This window comes from Sturnus vulgaris, chromosome 3 (assembly GCF_052056855.1).
Source record: "Sturnus vulgaris isolate bStuVul1 chromosome 3, bStuVul1.hap1, whole genome shotgun sequence".
In the NCBI taxonomy this organism is placed as follows: Eukaryota; Metazoa; Chordata; class Aves; order Passeriformes; family Sturnidae; genus Sturnus; species Sturnus vulgaris.
In genome coordinates, this window is record NC_142245.1 from 6,517,260 (window position 1) to 6,537,512 (window position 20,253).

General features: G+C 56.0%; 1 protein-coding gene across 2 annotated transcripts; it reads left to right on the forward strand.

The window, feature by feature from the left end:
- Window positions 1-2,671: 2,671 nt before the first annotated feature.
- MERTK (MER proto-oncogene, tyrosine kinase) lies at window positions 2,672-19,023 on the forward strand. 2 transcript variants are annotated; one of them, XM_088160811.1, is made up of 19 exons: window positions 2,672-2,768; window positions 6,236-6,542; window positions 6,665-6,765; window positions 6,863-7,036; window positions 8,132-8,218; window positions 8,784-8,899; window positions 10,977-11,160; window positions 11,370-11,521; window positions 13,747-13,897; window positions 14,169-14,289; window positions 15,390-15,475; window positions 15,568-15,663; window positions 15,849-15,929; window positions 16,055-16,147; window positions 16,241-16,359; window positions 16,572-16,681; window positions 16,847-17,006; window positions 17,285-17,421; window positions 18,493-19,023. In XM_088160811.1, exons 1-19 carry the CDS (start codon window positions 2,699-2,701, stop codon window positions 18,965-18,967), a joined length of 2,820 nt encoding a protein of 939 aa, XP_088016937.1. In that variant the 5' UTR covers window positions 2,672-2,698; the 3' UTR covers window positions 18,968-19,023. The 2 variants fall into 2 exon arrangements, with proteins under 2 accessions (XP_088016937.1, XP_014750638.2); XM_014895152.2 differs by having other exon boundaries at window positions 2,676-2,768; window positions 14,136-14,289.
- Window positions 19,024-20,253: the final 1,230 nt, after the last annotated feature.

The window sequence follows — 20,253 nt, forward strand, 5'->3', positions numbered from 1 at the left end:
AAATGAAAATAAAAACACAGAAATAGCCGGGGGAGGGGGGAAACCCTCAGTTTTCACTCTCAGGACTTGCATTTCTGCTAAACAATCCGATTTCCCAAGGGTGGTGTTGACTCCGAGGTATCCCAAAATTCTGGTGAGGAAACGGAGTCGATGCTCTGAAGTGAAGCTGCAAAAAAGGGTCAGACTCAGGCACCTGCATCGCTGGGATCCCACCAAGGGACAGGGTTATAACTTCTCACCCAGGCAGGAGAAGCTGTGGGGATAAAGATCTCTGCCTCTGGAGCAGGACACAGCAGGAAAAATCCACTGGTGATGGATGGGATGATCTTGGATAGCAACTGGTTTATCTGGTTCAGGGTTGATCCTGCTGCTCAGACAGGCAGACTTTGTTTCCAGGAAAGGTTGTCCCTCCTTCCTTTGACATCCGTGGCCTTTTTCCCCTCTCCCAATGCCCCAGCAGGTATCCTTAGGGCCAAATGCCACCTGATTCCCAATCCTGGGTAGCGGGAGCAGGGAATGCTGCCTGGAGAGATCTGGTGAGTCAGGGGCCAAAAACCACGAGTGGTTTGTGTGGATACCCCCCAGCACCTGCTGAGTTCGGGCTCTGAGGTTAGAAATCTGTCACCTGCTCCAAAAAAAGGCCACTCCAGTATTCCATATGCCATGGGGAGCAGGAGGATGGCAGCGAGGTATCCAAGAGCCAGAGAGGTCAGGCTGGCTCCTGCCAGCTGCTTCCAGGCTTTTCCAATCACAAACCTCACCTGGGAGCTTCTCCTCTGATTTCTCCTCTCCACTTTTTCCTCCCTCTCCACACACCAGCCTCTTCCTCATGTCAGGTTGTGCAACAAACCCTCTGGAGCTAGAGCAGAACCCAACCTGCTGCAAAGAAATGACCCAAATCAGGGGATTTTTGGGAGCTGCTGAAATCCTCTTTATGCTCCTGCATGTTCTTGTTTATTTTTTTAACCCCTCTTTTGCACAAGCTGCTTCTCTTCCACACCCCGTGCTAGTGGGGCCACTGCATCCTGCTGCAAGGGTCATTCCCACTCTGCAGCCCACAGGGTCCAAAGGCTTTTCCATTGCTTTGTTCCCAAAAATTGCAAAGCCAGCAGGAGCAGCGAGGAATGCAGCCAGATCAAAGTGCACTCGTGTGGCAAAGGCTGACCACAAATGACAGGCATGGGGCAAATGTCTGTCCCTGGTCTCGCCCTGCTCCCTGGGGGATGCTGCACAGGGAATGTGCCCAACACCTGGAGGAAAAGCTGCTGGATCTGCACGGAGGATGCTCCAGCTTCAGGTAGCAGTTTTAGTGAATTTTCCTTCTCCCCTTTCCTTTCGGGGCCTCCAACTCCATGAGCCCTTCCTTGGCTGCTGATGGCTTCAAGATGTGGGAAGCTGGGAGGAAAATTCAATCCCTGTCACCAAAGGCTGGGAATGTGCAGTGAGTAAGCAGCTTTGCAAGTCAAAGGAGTCTGGGAGTGATTTGTTGGGGTTTTTTTCACTGATCTTAAGAAGGTTTTTCTTCCTACTTGGAAAAGGCTTCAAAGTGGATTAGGTATGGTTATCAGGCTGCTGGTTCCCCAAATCCCAGTCCCTTCCCATGAAGGGGGGAAACACTCAGGGTCTCAACACACCTTGGTCCCAAATGTCCCCATGCAAAGCCAGTGTTGGGTTTGAATATCCAGAAACTGCCTTGTTTCCTTCCCATGCCACAGGAGATGTGTTTGCCTTGGGTTAATGGCTTGTATTGGTTTCACCTGGCTCTTCCTCCTTTCCTCGGTTTTGTCCCTGGCCCCTCTCGTGGCCACGGGACCAGGGCAGTGACCATCCCTCTGTGTGGCCACTGCTGAGGCCTCAGCTCAAATCCTGGGCGCAATTTTGAGCCCTGCATGAAAAGAAAGGCTTGGAGATGCTGGAGTGTATCCAGAGATGGGAATGGAGCTGGAGAAGGGTCTGGAGCACCAGGAGAGGCTGAGGGAGCTGGGGCTGGGGGCTCAGCCTGGACACGAGAGGGTTCAGGGGGGACCTAAACTCTCTACAAGTGCCTGAATCATGGAACGGTTTGGGTTGGAAGCACTTTCAAACTCATCCCGTGGGGCACCTTCCGGTAGCCCAAGCTGTTCCCAGCCCCATCCCGCTCGGACACTGCCAGGGATGGGGCAGAGGAAGTCGTAGCCAGGTCAGAATCGGTCTCTGCTCCCGGATAACAAGAAACAAGACATGAGCAACCTGCCTCAAGCTGTGGCAGGACGCGTTTAGGTTGGACATTGGGAAAATCCCTTCACAGGCAGGACTGCCCAGCCCTGGCACAGCTGCCGGGGGCAATGGCAAGTCCCCACCGCGGAGGGGTGCGAAAGCCGTGCGCTCCTCGGGGACAGCGCTCCTTGGGGCCTCGCAGCGCTGGGGCAGCGCCGGTGCTGCCCGGTCCCTCCCCCGCCGGGGCCGGACCGGGGCGGAGCGGCGGCGCCGGCGGCCCCCGGGGGCGGCGGAACGGAGCGGAGCGGAGCGGGGCCGCTGCCGCTCCTGCGCCTGTTCCCGGTGGCGGAGCAGTGCCAGCCCCGGTGGCGGAGCGGTGTCAGTCTCGGTGCGGAGCGGAGCCGAGCCATTCCCGGAGCGGTGCCATTCCTGGAGCGGTGCCATTCCCGGTGCGGAGCGGGGCCATTCCCGGAGGCGGCGGCGCTGGCGGTGCCGGCGGGCAATGGGCGGCGGGCGCTGGGCGCTGCTCTGGGCGCTGCTGGCAGCCCTGCGCCCGTCCCGCGGCGGGGCCGGTGAGTGCGCGGAGAGAACCGGGCACGGAGAGAACCGGGCACGGAGGGAACCGGGCACGGAGGGAGCCGGGCACGGCCCCGGGACGGGGGACGGCGGGGAGCGCTTTCCCCGCGGGTGCTGCTCCGAGCAGGGCTGTGGCGTGGGCAAAGCGGGCACTGAGCGCACGGCGGGTGCCGAGGAAAAGTGCGCAGGGATGTCCCGGTGGGTTTCTGGCTGCGTCGCAACACGGAGCGGGTCTGGCCGTGCTGGGACAAGGAGTTTGGTTGTTCTGGGACACAGGATTTGGCTGTCTTGGCACACAGGGTCCGGCTGTCCCGGGACACACGGTTTCTCTGTCCTCGGGCACATGGTCTGGCTGTCCTGAATCACAGGATTTTGTTGTCCTGGGTCTGGTCCTTGAGCACAGGGTCTGGCTCTTCTGGGACATGGTTTGGATGTCCTGGGACGCATTTTGGCTGTCCCAGAACAAAGCTCTGCCTCTGCAGCGTGGTCCTGCCCCAGTACTTCACTGCCTGATGTGCTTCTCTTTGCCGGGAGCACCGCGACAGGCAGGGACCACAACCTGTGGCAGATGAGTCTGGGATTTATCCCATTAGCCATGTACGTAGCGATGCTGGGAAAAATCCTCGGGAATCACCACGGTTTGTGGTGCTTTGCAGTGCATGCAGTTTGGTGGCTTTTCAAATCCATCTGCAGAAAGAAATGAGGAGACAAAGTAATTTTTGGACTTTCAAAAATCCTGTGATTAGGGCTGCCCGACCTTTGGGAGCTGCTGGGGGAACCTCAGGGTTGCTGGGGGGTCTCGAAGTCGCTGTGCAGATGGAATTTAGCAGGGAAGGCAGGAATGTGAGTGTTTGCTTTGGGCAGGGAGGAGTTAAAATCCTGACTGTCACAGCAGGAGCCCGCGGTCAGGGGAACTCTCTTTGGATGTAAGCAGGAATCCTGGGCTGGTTTGCACAAAAGGTGTTTGAGTAAGGAAAATCTCTTTGGATTCAGGTGTGGCCCTGGGGAAAATAAATTTCTTACAGTCATAGAGAGTTGTTCAGCTTGGAAATGATCATTACATTAACCTGACACTTCCAGGTGTGCCACGGCTCCCAGAGCATGGGGAGGTTAGAAACCCCACGGGCAGGGGCTCCTCGTTCCTCCTGCTCAACAGTGCCTGAGCAGAAGTTGTTGTCAGCAGGTGAATTAGTGCCAGCAGTGGGAATTCCAGGATTAGGGAGGCAGTATTTTGGCTGCATTTTGTGTTTCAGTCCTGGGGTGTGCAGCCCCTTCTTGTTGCTCTTCATCCCTAATGAAGTATCCTGCCCGATTTTCCTGCTACAGTTCAGGCACACAGGAGCTGTGCAGCAAGACCTGCCTCTGTTGGTCCTGGAGTTTTGCTGCAATTCCAGGTGTTCCAGGAGAGCAGCAGTGCCCTTGTGAGTGCTTTGGTTTCCAGGGCAGCTTTTTGCCTCAGGCCTGGCTGTGGTTAGGACGGGAGCCGCTCTGACACCCACACAGGCACGCCAGGCTTGCAGCTCCCTGGCTTTAGTCTGGAGTTCTAGAGCCAGCCTAACTGCTCTGGACTCAAGCAAGGGAGCTGCAAGTCCGAGGATGTCCCCATCCCAAACTTCTGGGGTACCCAAAGGCAGCGCTGGAGATGTGGAATTCCTGTACTCACATGAGTCAGAGAGGAAAGTATTTCATTCCTCGGCCAGCAAACACCTCTTCCCACTTAATTAGTGTGAAAACAAGGCTGAGATCCTCCTTGCTCTTTGCCTTCGAGTTTGGAGCAGCCCAGGGAAGCAGAGACCATCGCAGGACACTGCACAAATTCGTGTCCTCCCTGGCCAGGTGTGCGTGCCGGGGGAGCTGCTCCAGCCAGAGCCAGAACCCTTCAAATGGAGCCTTCAAAACCCTTCAGAAAACAGCATTTGAAGCCTGGATTGTGCCAGGCAGGGAGCCTGAGTGACCTCTGGGAGGAGCAGGGCAGGGAAGGGAATTTGGGCTCGCTGCTTGTTTGCTTTTGGCAGATCCTTGGGGAGCTGTGCATCCATGGCTGTCCCTGCAGCTTTGCAGCAGTCACATGGGCTCTGTTTGTGTTGGGATGGGAGCTTTAGGGGGAAGCAGGTTGGAAAAGCTGCAGCTTTTTTGTTGTTTTGGTTTGGGTTTTTTTTTTTTTTTTTTTTTTTTTCTCAAAGGGAAACCCATTGTGCTTCGGGAGAGGCAGGGAGAGCCTCCCCCTTCCCCCTGGGCTGAAAAACCCTGCTGGCGTTCTGTTCTCAAAGCAGCATTTCTGGAGGGTTAAGAATAGGGAGAGATTTAGCAAAGGGATGTAGCCAACCTCAAAATTGGGCTGTGTTTTTTGGCTCTGGGAGAAAACACACCAGGCTCTTGCCCCATTACTCACAACAGCGATGACGTAGCTTTAAAAACTTGTTGTTTGATGTTTGAGGGCTAAAACCTGCCCAAAAACAAACTCGGCTGAGCTCAGGTTCAATAAAAACTGTGCTTTCTTTATCTTTTAAACTGTGAGTGGTTGGTTGGCTTTTCTTTCTTGGAAAAGGGAAATAATTTAGTTGAAATTCCTGTCTGGCACAATGCCTTTGCTTGCTGAAAGGGAGATTTACCACTCGGCTCAGGGTTGTTGATGGCTGGGAAAGCCTCAGGAAGCTCAGAAATGGTCCTGGAAAACCAACCTCCACGTGGTGGATCCCCTAGGTCTGATCGCCTCAAAAATACACAATTTTTTTTGGAGGAGAATTGCTTTAAGTGGAGCTGCTCTTCATCTCAGCCGTGGCTGGGTGGGAAGTGCTGGGAGGGAGGAGGAAAATACCATTTGGTGGTTTGGAAGTGGGGGTATAAAGTCCTCAAAAAGAGCTTTTCCCTTGGGAAAAAATGTGGGAGAAGACCCTGGGAGGGCAACACTCGACAGCAGCTGGCTCCTATACAGTGTCCAAAGGCATTTTTTCATCCGTCTGCAGCTCTTTTCCTGGGAAAGGCAGTGGAGTAGAGGCACTTAGCAAAAGTTGACTCAGAGCATGTCCCTGTCCTGGGAAGGGACAGGCTGCTGGCAGAGCCTAAAATCAGCAAAATTCCAGCCTGGAGCTCTTCCTCTGCCCCAGCTGAAAACGCTTCAGATGAGGCCCCGCAAGGGGATTGCTGGAGTAAAGTCCCAAATTCCTGCTGCCCAGGGATCCTTTTATATTCCAGTCCCGGGGGTGTAATGCAGCAGGAATAGCTCCTGCCTCTCCCCTGCCCGAAGAAACGTGGCTGAGTGTTTTCTTCAGCTTGGGCTGCTCCTGTTTGCTTTAAAAAGGACTTTTTGGAGGTGCCGCCTGTACGGAATCCTGGGACAACATTTTGGGAAACGGAAATGAGCTACCTTTGGTTATTCTTGGAAGCAGCAGGGTGGTTTTGCTGCGAGGTGACGTCCCAAACTTTCTGATGGCGGTGGCAAACCCCAGGTGTTCCCTTGCAGAGGATGCTGATGGGAGAGGAGGTGCGAGGCTGAACCTGTGGGAACATTCCCGGCGTTCCCAGCGGAGCAGCGGCGGTTCAGTGGGACAGCTTAGCTTCAACCCCACGGTGCGGCACGTGGTCATCAACGAGCACAAGGATGTCACCTTCAACTGCTCCATCAAAGTGCCCCAGCAGCTGCTCCGGCCCGATGCACCGGGAATTTCCCTCTGGAAGGACGGGAGGGAGCTGCACGTGCTGGATCGCATCGCCAGCAGCCACTTTGAGATCCCTGATGAGGAGGAGGTGGCCATGACCTCCACCTTCAGGTGAGTGCTGCTGGCCTTCCAGAGCAGGTGGGAATGAGGGATGGCTCCCCGGGAATGAGGGATGGCTCCCAGGGAAGATGGGAAGCCACAAGGCCTGAGGTGGTGTCCATTGTGTCCGGCAGCATCATCGGTGCACAGCGCTCGGATAATGGCTCCTACGTTTGCAAACTCAACATCTCTGGCGTGGAGGTGGTGTCTGATCCCATCCTGGTGCAGCTGGAAGGTGAGCTGGAAGGAGCAGCTGTGGAGTTGTGTCCTGGCTGAGCGAGGAGCTGGGAGCCAGGAGTGGGGAATCCTTTGCTTCCCCTGTGTCCGTGCAGGTCTCCCGCACTTCATCCGCCAGCCCGAGCAGATGAACGTCACCAGGAACAGCCCCTTCAACCTGACGTGCCAGGCTGTGGGGCCTCCAGAGCCCGTGGAGATCTACTGGTTCCGGAACAACGTCCGGGTCAACCAGGAACCCCACATCTCCCCATCAGTCCTGACTGTGCCAGGTGAGCTGGGAGTGTCCCTGCCCTGGCGTGTCCCTGCCGTGGGACACCACTGCAGGCAATGTGCCTTGTGCCATCCCAGAGGGGTGCCAGGAGGGGCTGTTCCCATGCCACGCACAGCCCTGGAGCTCCTCTGGGGCAGGAAGCCCCATCCGACCCCCTCTGGCTGCTTCCAGGAATCCCTGCCTTGGGAAAGGCAGAACACTCAACCGACTCTTCCCTGAGCAAGCAGCAGATTTTTCCTCCAGCATCTGGCTGTGCCAGCAAGAACCTGGCTGCTCTCCTGGGCTGCTGGAATGTTGGGTCCCCACTCTGGAAGAGTTTGGGATGCCCCCTGTGGTGTGTGTCCATGACAGCTGGTGGGACACAGGGAGAAAAATCCTTGGTGCCCCATAACCCCCACTCTGGTTTTGCTGCAGAGGCAGGAGATGGGCTATTTCTTGCCTTGCTCGTGAGGTGGTTAATTAAGAGCTGGCCTATAATTGCCCAGTCCTGGCATCCAGGCGGCCTTTACAAGGCAGTGAAAGCCGGAAGAAGTGACTCATTCCTCTTGGATGTCCTTGCATCCGCCTGGCACCCGCTAGGCTGGGTCATTGGAGCAGAGCTTCTCCTGGCCCAGGAGCCCTGGCACCACTGCTGGCATGAGCCAGCACTCCCCACATCCACCTTGGCACGGCACAGAGATCCCAAGCCCGGGGGTCACCTCACCCAGGCTGGGAGAATCCACCCTCGGGTATTTCCAGTGGTCCTTCCCCGCCATCAGCTGGGCAATTTGGTCAGTCCTTAACCAGCACTAAATCATCTGACCAGGCCGTGGCAGGGGCTCTTCTGCTTTCTGCCTTTCCCCTTTTGGAGGGAAAACAACTCCTTGCTCAGGAGTTTGTGCAAGGGCTCCGCTGGGACATCCCGTCCTCGCCGTGCCGGCTGCGTGCCCATGGGAGCGGGGCAGCCGGAGCCTGGGGTCACCTCCAGGCACTGGCAGCAGAAGTGTCACGGAGAGAAGTGAGAACAGGCTGAGAAAGGAAACCTTGAGTGTTGGCTGGCGGGATTGGGATGGTTTTGGGCTATCCAAGGAACAAGGCTGTGTTTTCCCGGCAGGACTCAGCAAGCCGGCGCTGTTCAGCTGCGAGGCCCACAACAGCAAAGGTCTGACTGCATCCAGCCCGGGCCAGGTCAACATCAAAGGTCAGCTCCCATTCCCTGTTAAATCCCCGTGCCCAGGGCTCCACACATCCTTCACAAGCTGAGGGAGATCCCAGCTTCAGTCCTGTGACTAAAACCCAGTGGGATCTGATTGTAACGTGGTCATCCCAGCACCGGCAGAGGGGAAGGAGCACCGAAATCTAAATTTGAAAGCAAAACTGTCAGCTTCAAAGCAAGATTCGGAAGGGCTGCATCACTCCTTTCCTTCCTTCCTTCACAACCAGGGCGGTGCTCCATAGGAATTTTCCATAGGAAACAGTGCAAATTGCTGACATTCCTGATGGGAGCTGCTCTGGCAACGTGAGGAAGATGTTCCCCTAAACAAGTCACGGCCTTTAAGCTGCCAAGAGCGGTGACAAATATAGAAATGGCCAAAATAGTTCTGAAAGTGACATTTTTATGCTTCCCTATCCGGTGGTCCGGCACATCCGCAGAATTCGGATGTGGGGTCACACACAGTGAGCCCTGGGAGCTCCAGGGAAAAGCCACCACGCCAGGTTTGTGTTCAGGCTTCCAGCTGACTGCCCTTGGCTTCTCCTCCCTGCAGAAATTCCATTGGCTCCTGTCAGTGTGGAGGTCCTCAACAGGACAGCCCATGGAATCAGGATATCCTGGGTGCCAGGCTTTGATGCCTTCTCTGCCTTGAACAGCTGCAGTGTCCAGGTGAGCATCCAGAATTCCCACATCCCTGCAGCTCCCCCCTACAGATGCTCTGAGGCAGGTGGAACGAGCTGCACAGATTTCACGGAATCCTGGAATGGTTTTGGTTGTAAGGACCTTAAAGATCATCCAGTTCCCTTCCAACACCTTCCACTATTCCAGGTGTTGCTCCAAGCTGGCCTTGGGCACTTCCAGGGATGGGGCAGCCACAGCTTCTCTGGGTACCTCGTGCCACAGCCTCACAGGGAACATTTTCTTCCCACTGTCCCACCCATCCCTGCCCTCTGGCAGTAGGAAGCCATTCCTCCTTGTCCTGTCACTCCATGCCCTTGTCCCAAGTTCCTCTCCAGCTCTCTTGAAGCCCCTTCCCATTGGGCAACACAGCCAGGTTTTCATGTGTTTTATGGACCTGGTCAAACCCTTCCCAACCAAGCAGCATTCCCAAAGTTGGGATTTGGAGGGGCAGGTTTCCCTCAGCTCCCCACTCCTGGGAAGGAGCTGAAGGATTTCCTGTGTCCTGGACAGCTCAGGGAGCACCACCTCCATGGGCAGAGCCTGCAGGCATTTTCCACCTGCTGCACTTGGCTGGCTTTCCCAGTCCAAGCCCATCTCGCTGTCTCAGGGATATGATTTTTATCCTGGAAAATCTCCACTCCAGCTGGGATAGCACGTGGATAGAGGTAACCTTTGAAGGCAGGTAAAAGTGAAAGGAATTGCAGGGAAGAAAGGTACCAGGGCTAATATTAGCACCATGTCCTGCTGCTGCCTTCCAGCCAGGGTGGAGAGCCAAGGAATTTCCTATGACTTAACATTCATGGGCTGTCAGTAGGAAATGGCCTTTGAAAGTGGAAAACAGGAGAGGGCTTCTGGCAAAAACACAGCTGTGACTCAGCCCTTTTGCTGCTGTCCCCTTGGATAATCCCTGGGCCCACCGAGCCAGTGACTCACCCCCGAGGGCTGCAGCTGGCCCACCTGCCAGCTCCAACTGGTGCAGTTTGCAAACATCCTGATTTCCTTCCAGAATCCAAGGGTTTGATGGGTTTTTCTCAGAAGGCAATTGGGGATCAGGCTGGATGCTCAGGATGTCTGGTCCCAAAAGTGTTGTGTGTGTTCCTCTGGTCACTGCTCGCCTCCCTATCTTGTGACAGCTTGGGGGTGGAGGTGGCATTCCCTGACTTTTTCAGGAGACAGGCAACCCCTCAACTCCTTCCCACTGTTTGTAAAGAGTGGGGAGCTGAGGGAAACCTGCCCCTCCAAATCCTGACTTTGGGAATGCTGCTTGGCTGGGAAGTGTGTGACCAGGACAAGTGTGTGGCTGCAGCGACCCCAGGCTTGCAGGCTCTTCCAAAGATCTCCTTGGAGCATTTCTGGGAATTTCTCCATGGAAACCTGAAGCTGAAGGCTGTTCTGTTATATTTTGGCTGTAAAACAGATGCTGAGACCATCCTGGGATGCTGTGGGGAGCTCTTCTGATTGAGCACAAGGATAGGTGTCCTGCCATCCCAAAATCCTGGATGGCTTTTCAGAGGAGTGCACGGCCCTGTGCACATGGGTTGGGTTGTCCTTGTCCTTGCTCTTCCCTCTGTCCCAGTCCAGGTAGTGCTTCCTAAAAAATGAGATGTTTCTTGGAAAGCTGCAGTGGCTCTGTATGCAGCTCCATGGGGGTTCCACACCCACACATTTGTCTTTTCTGCGAAAAGCAGGACTTGTTTTTGGGATGTTGAATTCATCCATGCTGCTAATTGTGACAAGGACTGGGATTATTCCAGACTGGGAGATAAATCCTGTTTTCCAAGGATGTGCTGCATGAAAAAAAAAGAGCTTTGTTTTGTTTATTTTGGATGTGCTGCCTGGTTATTTTATTTGGGGCTCCTTTTGCTCCATGCCACAAGAAACAGCAAATCATCCCTCCCTCTTTCCCAGCATCCTTGGGATGTTCCCAGCTCCACACGTGCTGGAGCCATGAGCTTTCCCTGCAGAGTTCAAATGGGAGGCAGGGCTCTGGATCCTGTTTTCCAACATCTCTCCCTGCAGTTGTTGCTGACTAATCCCTGTTTGTGGGCTGATTTTCCAATTAAAGGTCAAGGAAGTCGTTCCAAGAGGCAACAACTCCCTCCAGCCCTTCCACACCTCGGTGCCTCCCCATGTGTATCACATCCAGCAGCTGGAGCCCATGGAGGAGTACAACATCCGTGTTTCCTGCAGGAATGAGGTTGGCTGGTCGGCATTCAGCCCCTGGATAACAGCCAGCACCACGGAGGGAGGTAGGAAAGGAGAAGGAGAAGGAGAATGAAAATGAGAAGGGATTTCCCTGCCTTAATCCCTCCTGGTTGCTCCCAGGGTGGGAGAGGAAACTTCCCCATTTTCCATGGGCTTTCTGGTTGAGCACCAGCTCGTTTCCCATCAGATTCCCACATCTCTGCAGCCTTTCTCCCAGCTTCCCTCACCTCCTTTTCCCCACCGATCCCCACAGCTCCCAGCACGCCTCCTCTGAACGTCACGGTGTCCCTGAACGAATCCAGCTCCTCGCTGGAGATCCGCTGGGTGCAGCCATCCCTGGAGAGGATCCACGGGCAGCTCCAGGGCTACCACGTCTGGTACAGCTGGCACAACTCTGAGGGCACGGTGAGTCACCAGGAAATGGGGAAGAATGGCTGAATCCTGGGAAAATTCCCAGCAGGGATGTCCAGATGGGTTCGAGTGCTTCCATAGATTTTTTTTTGGAGCTCGTTTCTTTGATGTCTTGGGCTTTCCTGTGGGCTTCAAACCACTCCTGGCCTTGCATTCCCTCGATTTTGAGCTGTTCCTTACTCAGGTGGGATTTATCCCTGCCTTAGCCCACAGCACAAAATTTCAGAGCTCGAGGAACTCTTTGGCCCAAAGGCCTCTCTGTGAGTGCATGAAATCACCTGGCACACCCTGCTTGCCTTTTCTAGGATTTGGGAAATAACTGCAGGGATTTCCTAGGGCAAGGTTGGCCCAGGCTCTGGGCAAAAGATCCCATCCAGAGCCCGTGGATAAGAGCAGGAATGGATCCAGCTGTGGTCTGGGTTCCTCTGTGCCAGGCTGGTGGAGTGGCTGGCTGGAAACAGTGACTCATCCCCATTTTTTTGTTGGATGCTGCACTTTCTGTTCTCCTTTTGCTCCTCCGTATAGATCCAGCCTGAATGAAGCCAGGGAAACAAAATCATGGTCTTGTGACTCGGAAAAAAAGTGCTGACAGGAGCTGTCTCTCTCCAGCAAAAGGCCAAATCCAGGCCTTGCCCTTTAAGCCCTGGGAGATTTATTGTTGCTGTTGTTGTTTGTTAGTTTTTGTCCATTTTTCCAACTTACGGAGTGAAATTTTTTCCCGTTCTCAATTTTTCCGTGAGTCTGAGGCACGAGACTGGAGTTCTGACTCCTCAAAAGGCTCCTTCTAAGGCTGGACCCGGTAATCCCAGAGGTCTTTTCCAACCTAAGTGGTTCTGTGGGAATGATTCCGTGAAATAAAGTCCCTGACTTGTGGCCCTGCACAGGCTAAATCTGGACTGCCCCAAAATAAGCACCAGTTTTTGCAGGATAAAGTCAGGAAGAAGCTGGATTTCGGTGTCACAGGGCCACCTGCAGGCCTCTCCACAACCAGAAAATCCCCAAAAGTTAGTTTATTTTCCTCCTTAACCAGCAGCCTTTGTTGGAGCCAAGGCTGCCTGAGTTGGGACAGGAAGAAATTCCTCAGCAACCACAAAACTCATAAAATCCCATTAAATTTGGCAGGTCAGCCCTGCTTTGTGCTCACGGTCTGGATCTGTCCTCAGATGACACAGCAAAGCCCTTTAGGACAGGAAAGGATCCCAATTTTAGGCTGGAGGTAGGGAAAGGATCCCGTGTGGATGCAAGGAGGAGGAAGGCAGGAGTGTGGGAGCAGAGGTGACAGCAGGTCCCAGCTCCTGTCACTGCCAGTAGGTGCCCCCACATTCCCAGGGCCTGGGTGTTTCACATCCGTTTCTGTGGCTTTTTTGGGACAGGGAACAGAAACTGGTTCCCTCTGAGAAGCTTTTATTGCCTTCCCTTGTCCATTGATCCTCTCCTTGTTATTGATCCCCTCAGCTCCATTCCCTCTCCTTGTCACTGATCCCCCTCAGCTCCTGCTTTTTTTCTGGGATGTTCAGGAAGGAGCCAGGCACTGCTGGGCACAGCAGCCTGCCAGATGTTTTGGCTGCAGCTGGGCAGCTGTTTTGCAGTTGGAAATCGGCAGGGAGCAGCAGCAGCACTTTCTCAGCTGGAAAAGAACAGGAAAGGATGGAATTTGCAGGGGAAGGCTCCTGTGTTTTTACCAAGGCACGCTGCCTCCTGCCTTGGTACCAGCCAAGGAAACACACAAAAAGTTGGAATATAATTAGCTGGACACAAAAACCGCAGAAGGCAGAAAATATCTGCCCTAGCATCCCCTTCCAGATCACTCGGACAATCCTTCCAGGAGCACACGGATCCATGGGTGCTGAGACTCACAGGGCTCCAGTGGCCAAACTGGAAGGCTGAGGGTCACGATCCATGTCACCAGAGCCTTTCCCTTCCTTGCCAGATCCTTCCCTGCCTCTTTTCTGGCTCTGGCTGCTGCTGTTGTGAAGCAGAGAGGGCCAGGAACGCTGGGATTGAAGGGGAAGCTCTGCTCAGCTCCGCTCCCGATCCCATCCGGCCCTTGCACACAGGGCCATTCTTCTCCCTAAATAGCCGGGTGCTGCACTTCCTCTGGGCTGGGAAAGCAAAGCAGCTCCAGGGGTTGCCAAGGGGACAGTTCTCAGTAAATCTCCAGGTCTCCCTGCCTTCCCCAGCCCAGGATTTTCCTCTCTCTCTCTCCCTCTCTCCGGCAGATTGTCTCCGACGAGGCGCGGCTGAACGGCAGCGTGGCCGTGCTGCCCGTGGTGGCCACCAATGCCACCTTCTCCGTCCGTGTGGCTGCTGTCACCAAGGGGGGAGTGGGACCTTTCAGCATCCCCGTGGAGATCTCCATCCCCGCCAGTGGTAAGGAGCTGCAGGGCTGGATGCTGGGAATGGCACAGGGCTTTCCATCCTCCCTTAGATAAAGCATCCCTGTCAGCCAAGGATCCTGATTTGGGAGCAGCAAAGCCTCACTCCTCATTCCCTTTTTTCCCATGTAACCCTTTGTGCTCTGCTGGAAACCCCTGGGAATTCCTGCCCCATGCCACAGGTGCTGCAGGCTGACTCTTCCACCAGCTCCATTAACAGGATATTTTCTTAGGATTAATAACCTCAGCCCCCTCTTCGACTCCAGCCTCGGGGAATGCCGACTCCTTTGTCGTAGCCCTGGGATTTATCTGCGGGATAATCGCTGTTGGAGTCATCCTCTGCTTGACCGTGGTCATCCAGAAACGATGCGTGGAGACAAAATACGGGTAAGGGGATGGAAAATGGGCAGCTCCCAAAGGGTGGGTGGCCAGCAACCCCTGCTGGATTTGGGGACAAGGATTCTGTCCCCAGGACTGGTGGCGTTGCCACAAATGACATTTTTTATGCCAGTGGTGAGGGACTAAGTGTATTTTTCCTTCCCCTCCCTTTCCTCAGCTCAGCAGTTCACCTTTTCCTCACTATTCCTATTTTTAAAGGGAAGTGAACTTGTGCAACTCGGTGGGGGAGGTGTTTTGGCACAAAAAGGAGAGAGCAGAGAATGTCACTGGTCACCAGAGGGTGACCTGGGCCCAGGGAAACGGCTGGAGCTGTATCAGGGGAAGTTAGGCTGGATTTTGGGAAAAGATCCTTTCCCCAGAGGGAGCTGAACAGGTTTCCCAGGGAATGGGCACGGCCCCGAGGCTGCCAGAGCTGCAGGAGAGTTTGGACAACACTCCCTGGGATGCACAGGGTGGGATTGTTGGGGTGTCTGGGCAGGGCCAGGAGCTGCACTGGATGATCCTTGTGGGTTCCCTTCAACTCCATGAGTCTGTGATTCCATAATACCCCATGTCCTGGAGAAACCCTCCTGCCTCATCCCACGCCCGGGTTCAATGGCCCAGCATTGTTTAAAGGAAGGACAAAGGGCTGTTTTCTCCTGCAGTAACCCAACACTCCTCACTCATCCTCGTGACTTCCCAAGTGGTGTTTAACTGCCCTGTGCTCCCAGTTTGGAAACTGGTACCGAGTCAGGATCCCTTTCCTCACTGGTTATTGTCACTCTTTCCCTGCTTCCCCAGCTCTGGAGCATCCTGCCCTGGTTTTGTTTCCCAAAGCTGGACTCTGCAGGGCTCCAGCAGTATTCCTACTCCTTGAGTAGGAAATGAGTATCCTATTTCCTCCCCAGAAGTTCTGTGACTCACTCCTTGATGGTTCAGTGGTGTTTGTGGAGCTGTTGTTTAGCTCAGACTTTGTAGGCGATGGTGCTGATCCAGGAAAAAGGAAATGGAATGTGCATTTCCCCTTTTCCTACGGATCCCTTGGGCTCCTGCCCCTGCCCTGCTGATTCCTTCATCCAGCCACAGCGGAGGTGTCTGTGTTCCCTCAGGAATGCTTTCAGCAGGAACAACTCAGAGCTGGTAGTGAACTACACGGCCAAGAAGTCCTACTGCCGGAGAGCCGTGGAACTGACACGTAAGGACACGTTTTTATCCCTCTGGAAGGAGCCGAGGGGGAAAATGGCAGCAGGTGGGAGGTGCCTGAGCTCCTGTTCCCCTTTCCTGCAGTGGGAAGCCTGGGTGTCAGCAGGGAGCTCCAGCAGAAGCTGCAGGATGTTGTCGTGGACAGAAACGCCCTGAGCCTGGGAAAAGTCCTGGGAGAGGGTGAGTAAAACTCATCTCGTTCCAACCTCCTGCCACGGGCACGGAACCTTCCATGAGCTCCTTCTGTCACTGATGAGGAACAAGCCTTTTGGCTCCATCTTGGAGCATCCCAGAGCTTAGGGATCCGGTGATGTCCTGAAAGGTGGTGCTTTGGGTAAAGGGATTCCTTCTCTCCTGTGGTGCAGGGGAGTTCGGATCCGTGATGGAGGGAAGGCTCAGCCAGCCCGAGGGGCCCCCACAGAAGGTGGCTGTGAAGACCATGAAGTGTGAGTTGTCTCTCTGCTGCACAGGACTTGGTGTTTGTCCCAGCATTCCCAGTAGCCCTCTCAGGAATGGCATCCTGGCACCGTTTTTGGGATTTCAAAGCTCTTTCTTTCTCTCTGCTTCCCAGTGGATAACTTTTCCCAAAGGGAGATTGAAGAGTTCCTCAGCGAAGCAGCGTGCATGAAGGACTTTGACCATCCCAATGTCATCAAGCTCCTCGGTATGAGCTGTCCCTTCCCACCCTCCAGCTGGGATTTGGGTGGACCTGGATCCCTTTTCCCAGGGCGCTGTGTGAGTTGTCCATATTTCTCAGGGGTGTGCATCGAGCTGAGCTCCCTGCAGGTGCCCAAGCCCATGGTGATCCTGCCGTTCATGAAATACGGGGACCTGCACAGCTTCCTGCTCCGCTCCCGGCTGGAAATGGCCCCCCAGGTAGGGAGCACCTGGAGCAGAGGAGTGTGCTGGCATGGAGGAGGGAAGGGAATCCCCCCCTCTGCAGCCCCTGCAGGCTCGTGGCTCAATGAATGGCACGGTCTGAGGGATGAGAGCTCGTCTGCTGCCGTGGGCTCATCCATTGGGATGGCAGCCCTGGACAGGGAAGCCTTTTGGATCAACACTGTGTAACAGCCATTTTCCCTCCCCAGTTTGTGCCCCTGCAGACCCTGGTGAAGTTCATGGTGGACATCGCCCTGGGCATGGAATACCTGAGCAGTCGGAACTTCCTCCACAGGGACTTGGCAGCCCGGAACTGCATGTGAGTGTTTTCCTCCGCTCCATCCCACGGGATGAACCCTGCGGATTTACAGCTCTGCTCCTTTCACTAAAAGCTCCCTTGGTTTTGAGACACAGAGCTCAGCCTGGGGCTGGTGGCTCAGGAGGCGGCCCTGGGGCTGTCCTGATGCATCCCGCTTGCCCCCAGGCTGCGGGATGACATGACGGTGTGCGTGGCAGACTTCGGGCTCTCCAAGAAGATCTACAGCGGGGATTACTACCGGCAGGGCCGCATCGCCAAGATGCCGGTCAAGTGGATCGCCCTCGAGTCCCTGGCTGACCGTGTCTACACCACCAAGAGCGATGTGGTAGGTCCCTGTGCCTGGAGGGACGGTCCCCTGGGCTCAGCCACGCCGTGCTCCTGCTGGTGGCATTCCCTGGAAGTGCAGGAGGTGCCAGAGCCCTTCTCCTGCCTGTTCCTTGTGCGGGCCCCTCGCCTCCGTCCTGGTCGTTCCCAATTTCGGGAGCACCACAGCTCTGCCCGTTGTCCCTTGGATGGCAGGCAGTGACCTTTCCCGATGAAAAGGTTCATTCATTGCTCCTGGAAGCGTCCCTTCAGCCTTGGCCTTTCCCTTTGTGCCGGCAGTGGGCATTCGGCGTCACCATGTGGGAGATCGCCACGCGTGGGATGACGCCGTACCCAGGGGTGCAGAACCACGAGATCTACGAGTACCTCTTCCATGGGCAGCGCCTGAAGAAGCCCGAGGACTGCCTGGATGAGCTGTGAGTCCTAGGATCCCAGCTGGGAAAACGGGTTTCTCTAGGATCAAACCTCCCCCCTTTAATGTTTGCTGAGGAAAGCCGGATCCTGGAGCGGAGCGCGCGTCAGCATCTGCTGAGCTCCAGGCAAAAATCCCAACAAATGTCCTGAGGGGAAGCAGTGGGTTTGTAGGGCTGGCAAGGTCACCAGGAACAGTCAGTGATGGGATTTTTTTGTGTTTTATTTCTTTATTTTTGGATTTGTTTCGGCCAAAAGGTCCTGGCTAGTGATGCTCCTCTTTGTCCCACAAAACTCCCTCCAGGGCCCTTCCTTGCCTTAAATCCATAAATCTGTGTCCCCCGGAAAGGGGAAATGCAGAATACACAAACCTTTGGATTTCTGAGCAGCTCAGCAAAGGCCTTTCTCCCAGGCTTTCTTCCTGAATTTTTTTCCAGTGCCATTAGAGCTGAAAATGTTTAAACCCTCATGGCTGAGAGCTTCAAATCCCAACAGGATGAACAGAGTTGTACATTTCCTAAAAGGCTCCTCTCCACCGCCTGTTCCTGAAGGAAGCAGTGCAGGAACCTCTAAGAATCCAGCCTGCTGGAGGGCAGAGACGCTGGCAGGGACGTGCTGGGAGCTTCCAGGGCTCCCTGACATCCAGCCTGGGAGCAGGCACCTGCCCAGGGAAGGACTGGGCATCCCACGCACAGAGCTGGGATGTTCCCAGGGAACAGGTCCCAGGGCTGCGCTGGAAGAGATTTCTCACGCTTCCAACATCAGCTTGGGCTGATAAATCCATGCCCTTGGCAAACAGCCTGAGCAGAGGGAGTTGGTTTCACTTTGATTTAATGGGAATTTCGAGGCTTGCCCAGCTTGGAGGGAAACTGGGAATTAGCCCCCATACCTCCCCCTTAACCCAGAGGCTGCCTGGAGAAGCCGTGGCTGCTTAATGGAAGTGTTCAAGGACAGCTTGGAGCAACCTGAGGTGGTGACATGGCAGCAGGGTGGGACTGGATGAGCTTTAAGGTCTCTTCCAAACCAAATCATTCTGGAATGCTGGGATCCTGTTAACCACACTCCCAAATTTCCAGGTACGAAATAATGTCTGAGTGCTGGAGAGCCGACCCTGCCAGCCGCCCCACCTTCTCCCAGCTCAAAGCCCATCTGGAGAAGCTGCTGGAAAACCTTCCCAGCGCCAAGGCATGCGGGGACATCATCTACATCAACACCGGCCTTGCCGAGCAGAGCCCGGACTCCACGCAGGATTCGGGCTTCCCGCAAGCGGACTCGGACTGGGAGGGCGGGGAGGCGTCGGAGCCCGGCTCCCCCGGCGCGGAGGCGGCGCTGGTGGCCGTGGATGTGCATCCCGGCGAGCCCTGGGACACCAGGTACGTCGTGGAGGAGCAGCTCGCTGGCCCCGTGGAGGAGCCCTACGTGCCCCTGCTTCCCTGGCAGGGCTCGGAGGCGGGGAGCCGATGGAGCCAGGCCGACACTTTGCCCGTGTCGGAGCGGCCGCGGTCCGGGAGCCGCGGGGAGGACTCGGAAGTGCCGCTGGGAACGGTGTGAGTGGCACCACGGCGAGGACACTGAGGGAATATTTGAATAAACAGTCGTCTCTTTTATTTATTATCTCCTGCACGGTTTTCCTGGTGGAGGCTGGCTCTCCCCAGGAGCTCTCTCCTGGGCTGAAGTCCCAAGGGTTTGGAATTAACAGTGGAATTGTTTTGCTGTAATTATTAATTTTTTCCAGACGGAGCGGAGCAGGGTGGGGTGGATGGTGCTGAGGGGGCAGCTGGTGTTTTCCCCCTTTTCCATCATTCCAAGTGTTAAGGTTTGTGGGATGGGCAGCCCCCTGGATGAAGAGGGCTCCAGCTCTACAGTCTGCTGGGGAACTTCACACTGCAAGAGCTCCCCATGGAAAACAGGAACGGAGCCCCAGCAGGTGCTCCCACATTCCCTTCTCCCTGACGGGTTTCCATCCATCCCATCCTCGTGCTGAGGCACCGTCACTCCAGCTGCAACACCAGGGAAACAGGAGCCTGAGGGGATCCCGGGAGGGCTGGAGCCCCCCAGCCATGGCCTGGCTTTTCCCTGCTGCCCCTTCTCCTTCTGGGGGGAATTCTGCTGCTTCCACAGCGGAGCTGTTTAGCAGCAACCGGCGCCGGACTCAGCACCTCGGGCCTCTCCGTGGGGGAGACCGGGCTGGGAATGGGGGAACCGGGTTGGGGAGGGGGTGCAGGAGCTGCGAAGGGCATTTTGTGACTGGGGAACGGGGTGCAGTGGGGTGCAGGAGCTGGAAAACGGGGTGCAGGTCTGGGGAGGGGCTGCAGGGCTGGGGAAGGGGCGCGGGTGGTCCCGGCCCTGGGGGAGCTGGGGGAAAAGCCACCTTCTTCCCGCACCCCAAGCGCTGGGGATGGGTGCTCGCAGCGCCGCGCCGGTGTCCCGGGGGATGGATGCATGGATGGATGGATGGATGGATGGATGGATGGATGGATGGATGGATGGATGGATGGATGGATGCGCGGGGCCGGCCCGCCGCCGGGGCGGGGAAGAGCCGCGTCCCCTGCACGGGGCAGCGCGGGGGCGGCGCGGGCGGGGCGAGGAGAGCGCGGGGCAGCCGGTCCCGGAGAGCGGCGGGGCCGCACCGCACCATGGCGGGGCCGCGGGGGGCGCGGGGCCGCCTCCCGCCGCTGCTGCTGCTGCTGCTGCCGCTGCTGCTGCCGCTCCCGGCCGCGCCGGCCGCCCAGGTGAGCGGGGACCGGGACCCCGGGAGGGGATTTGGGGGGGGGGGACGCGGGGGGGGGAGCACGGGGCTCCTCTCCGCTTCCCGCTCGCTGCCCGTGCGCCCCGAC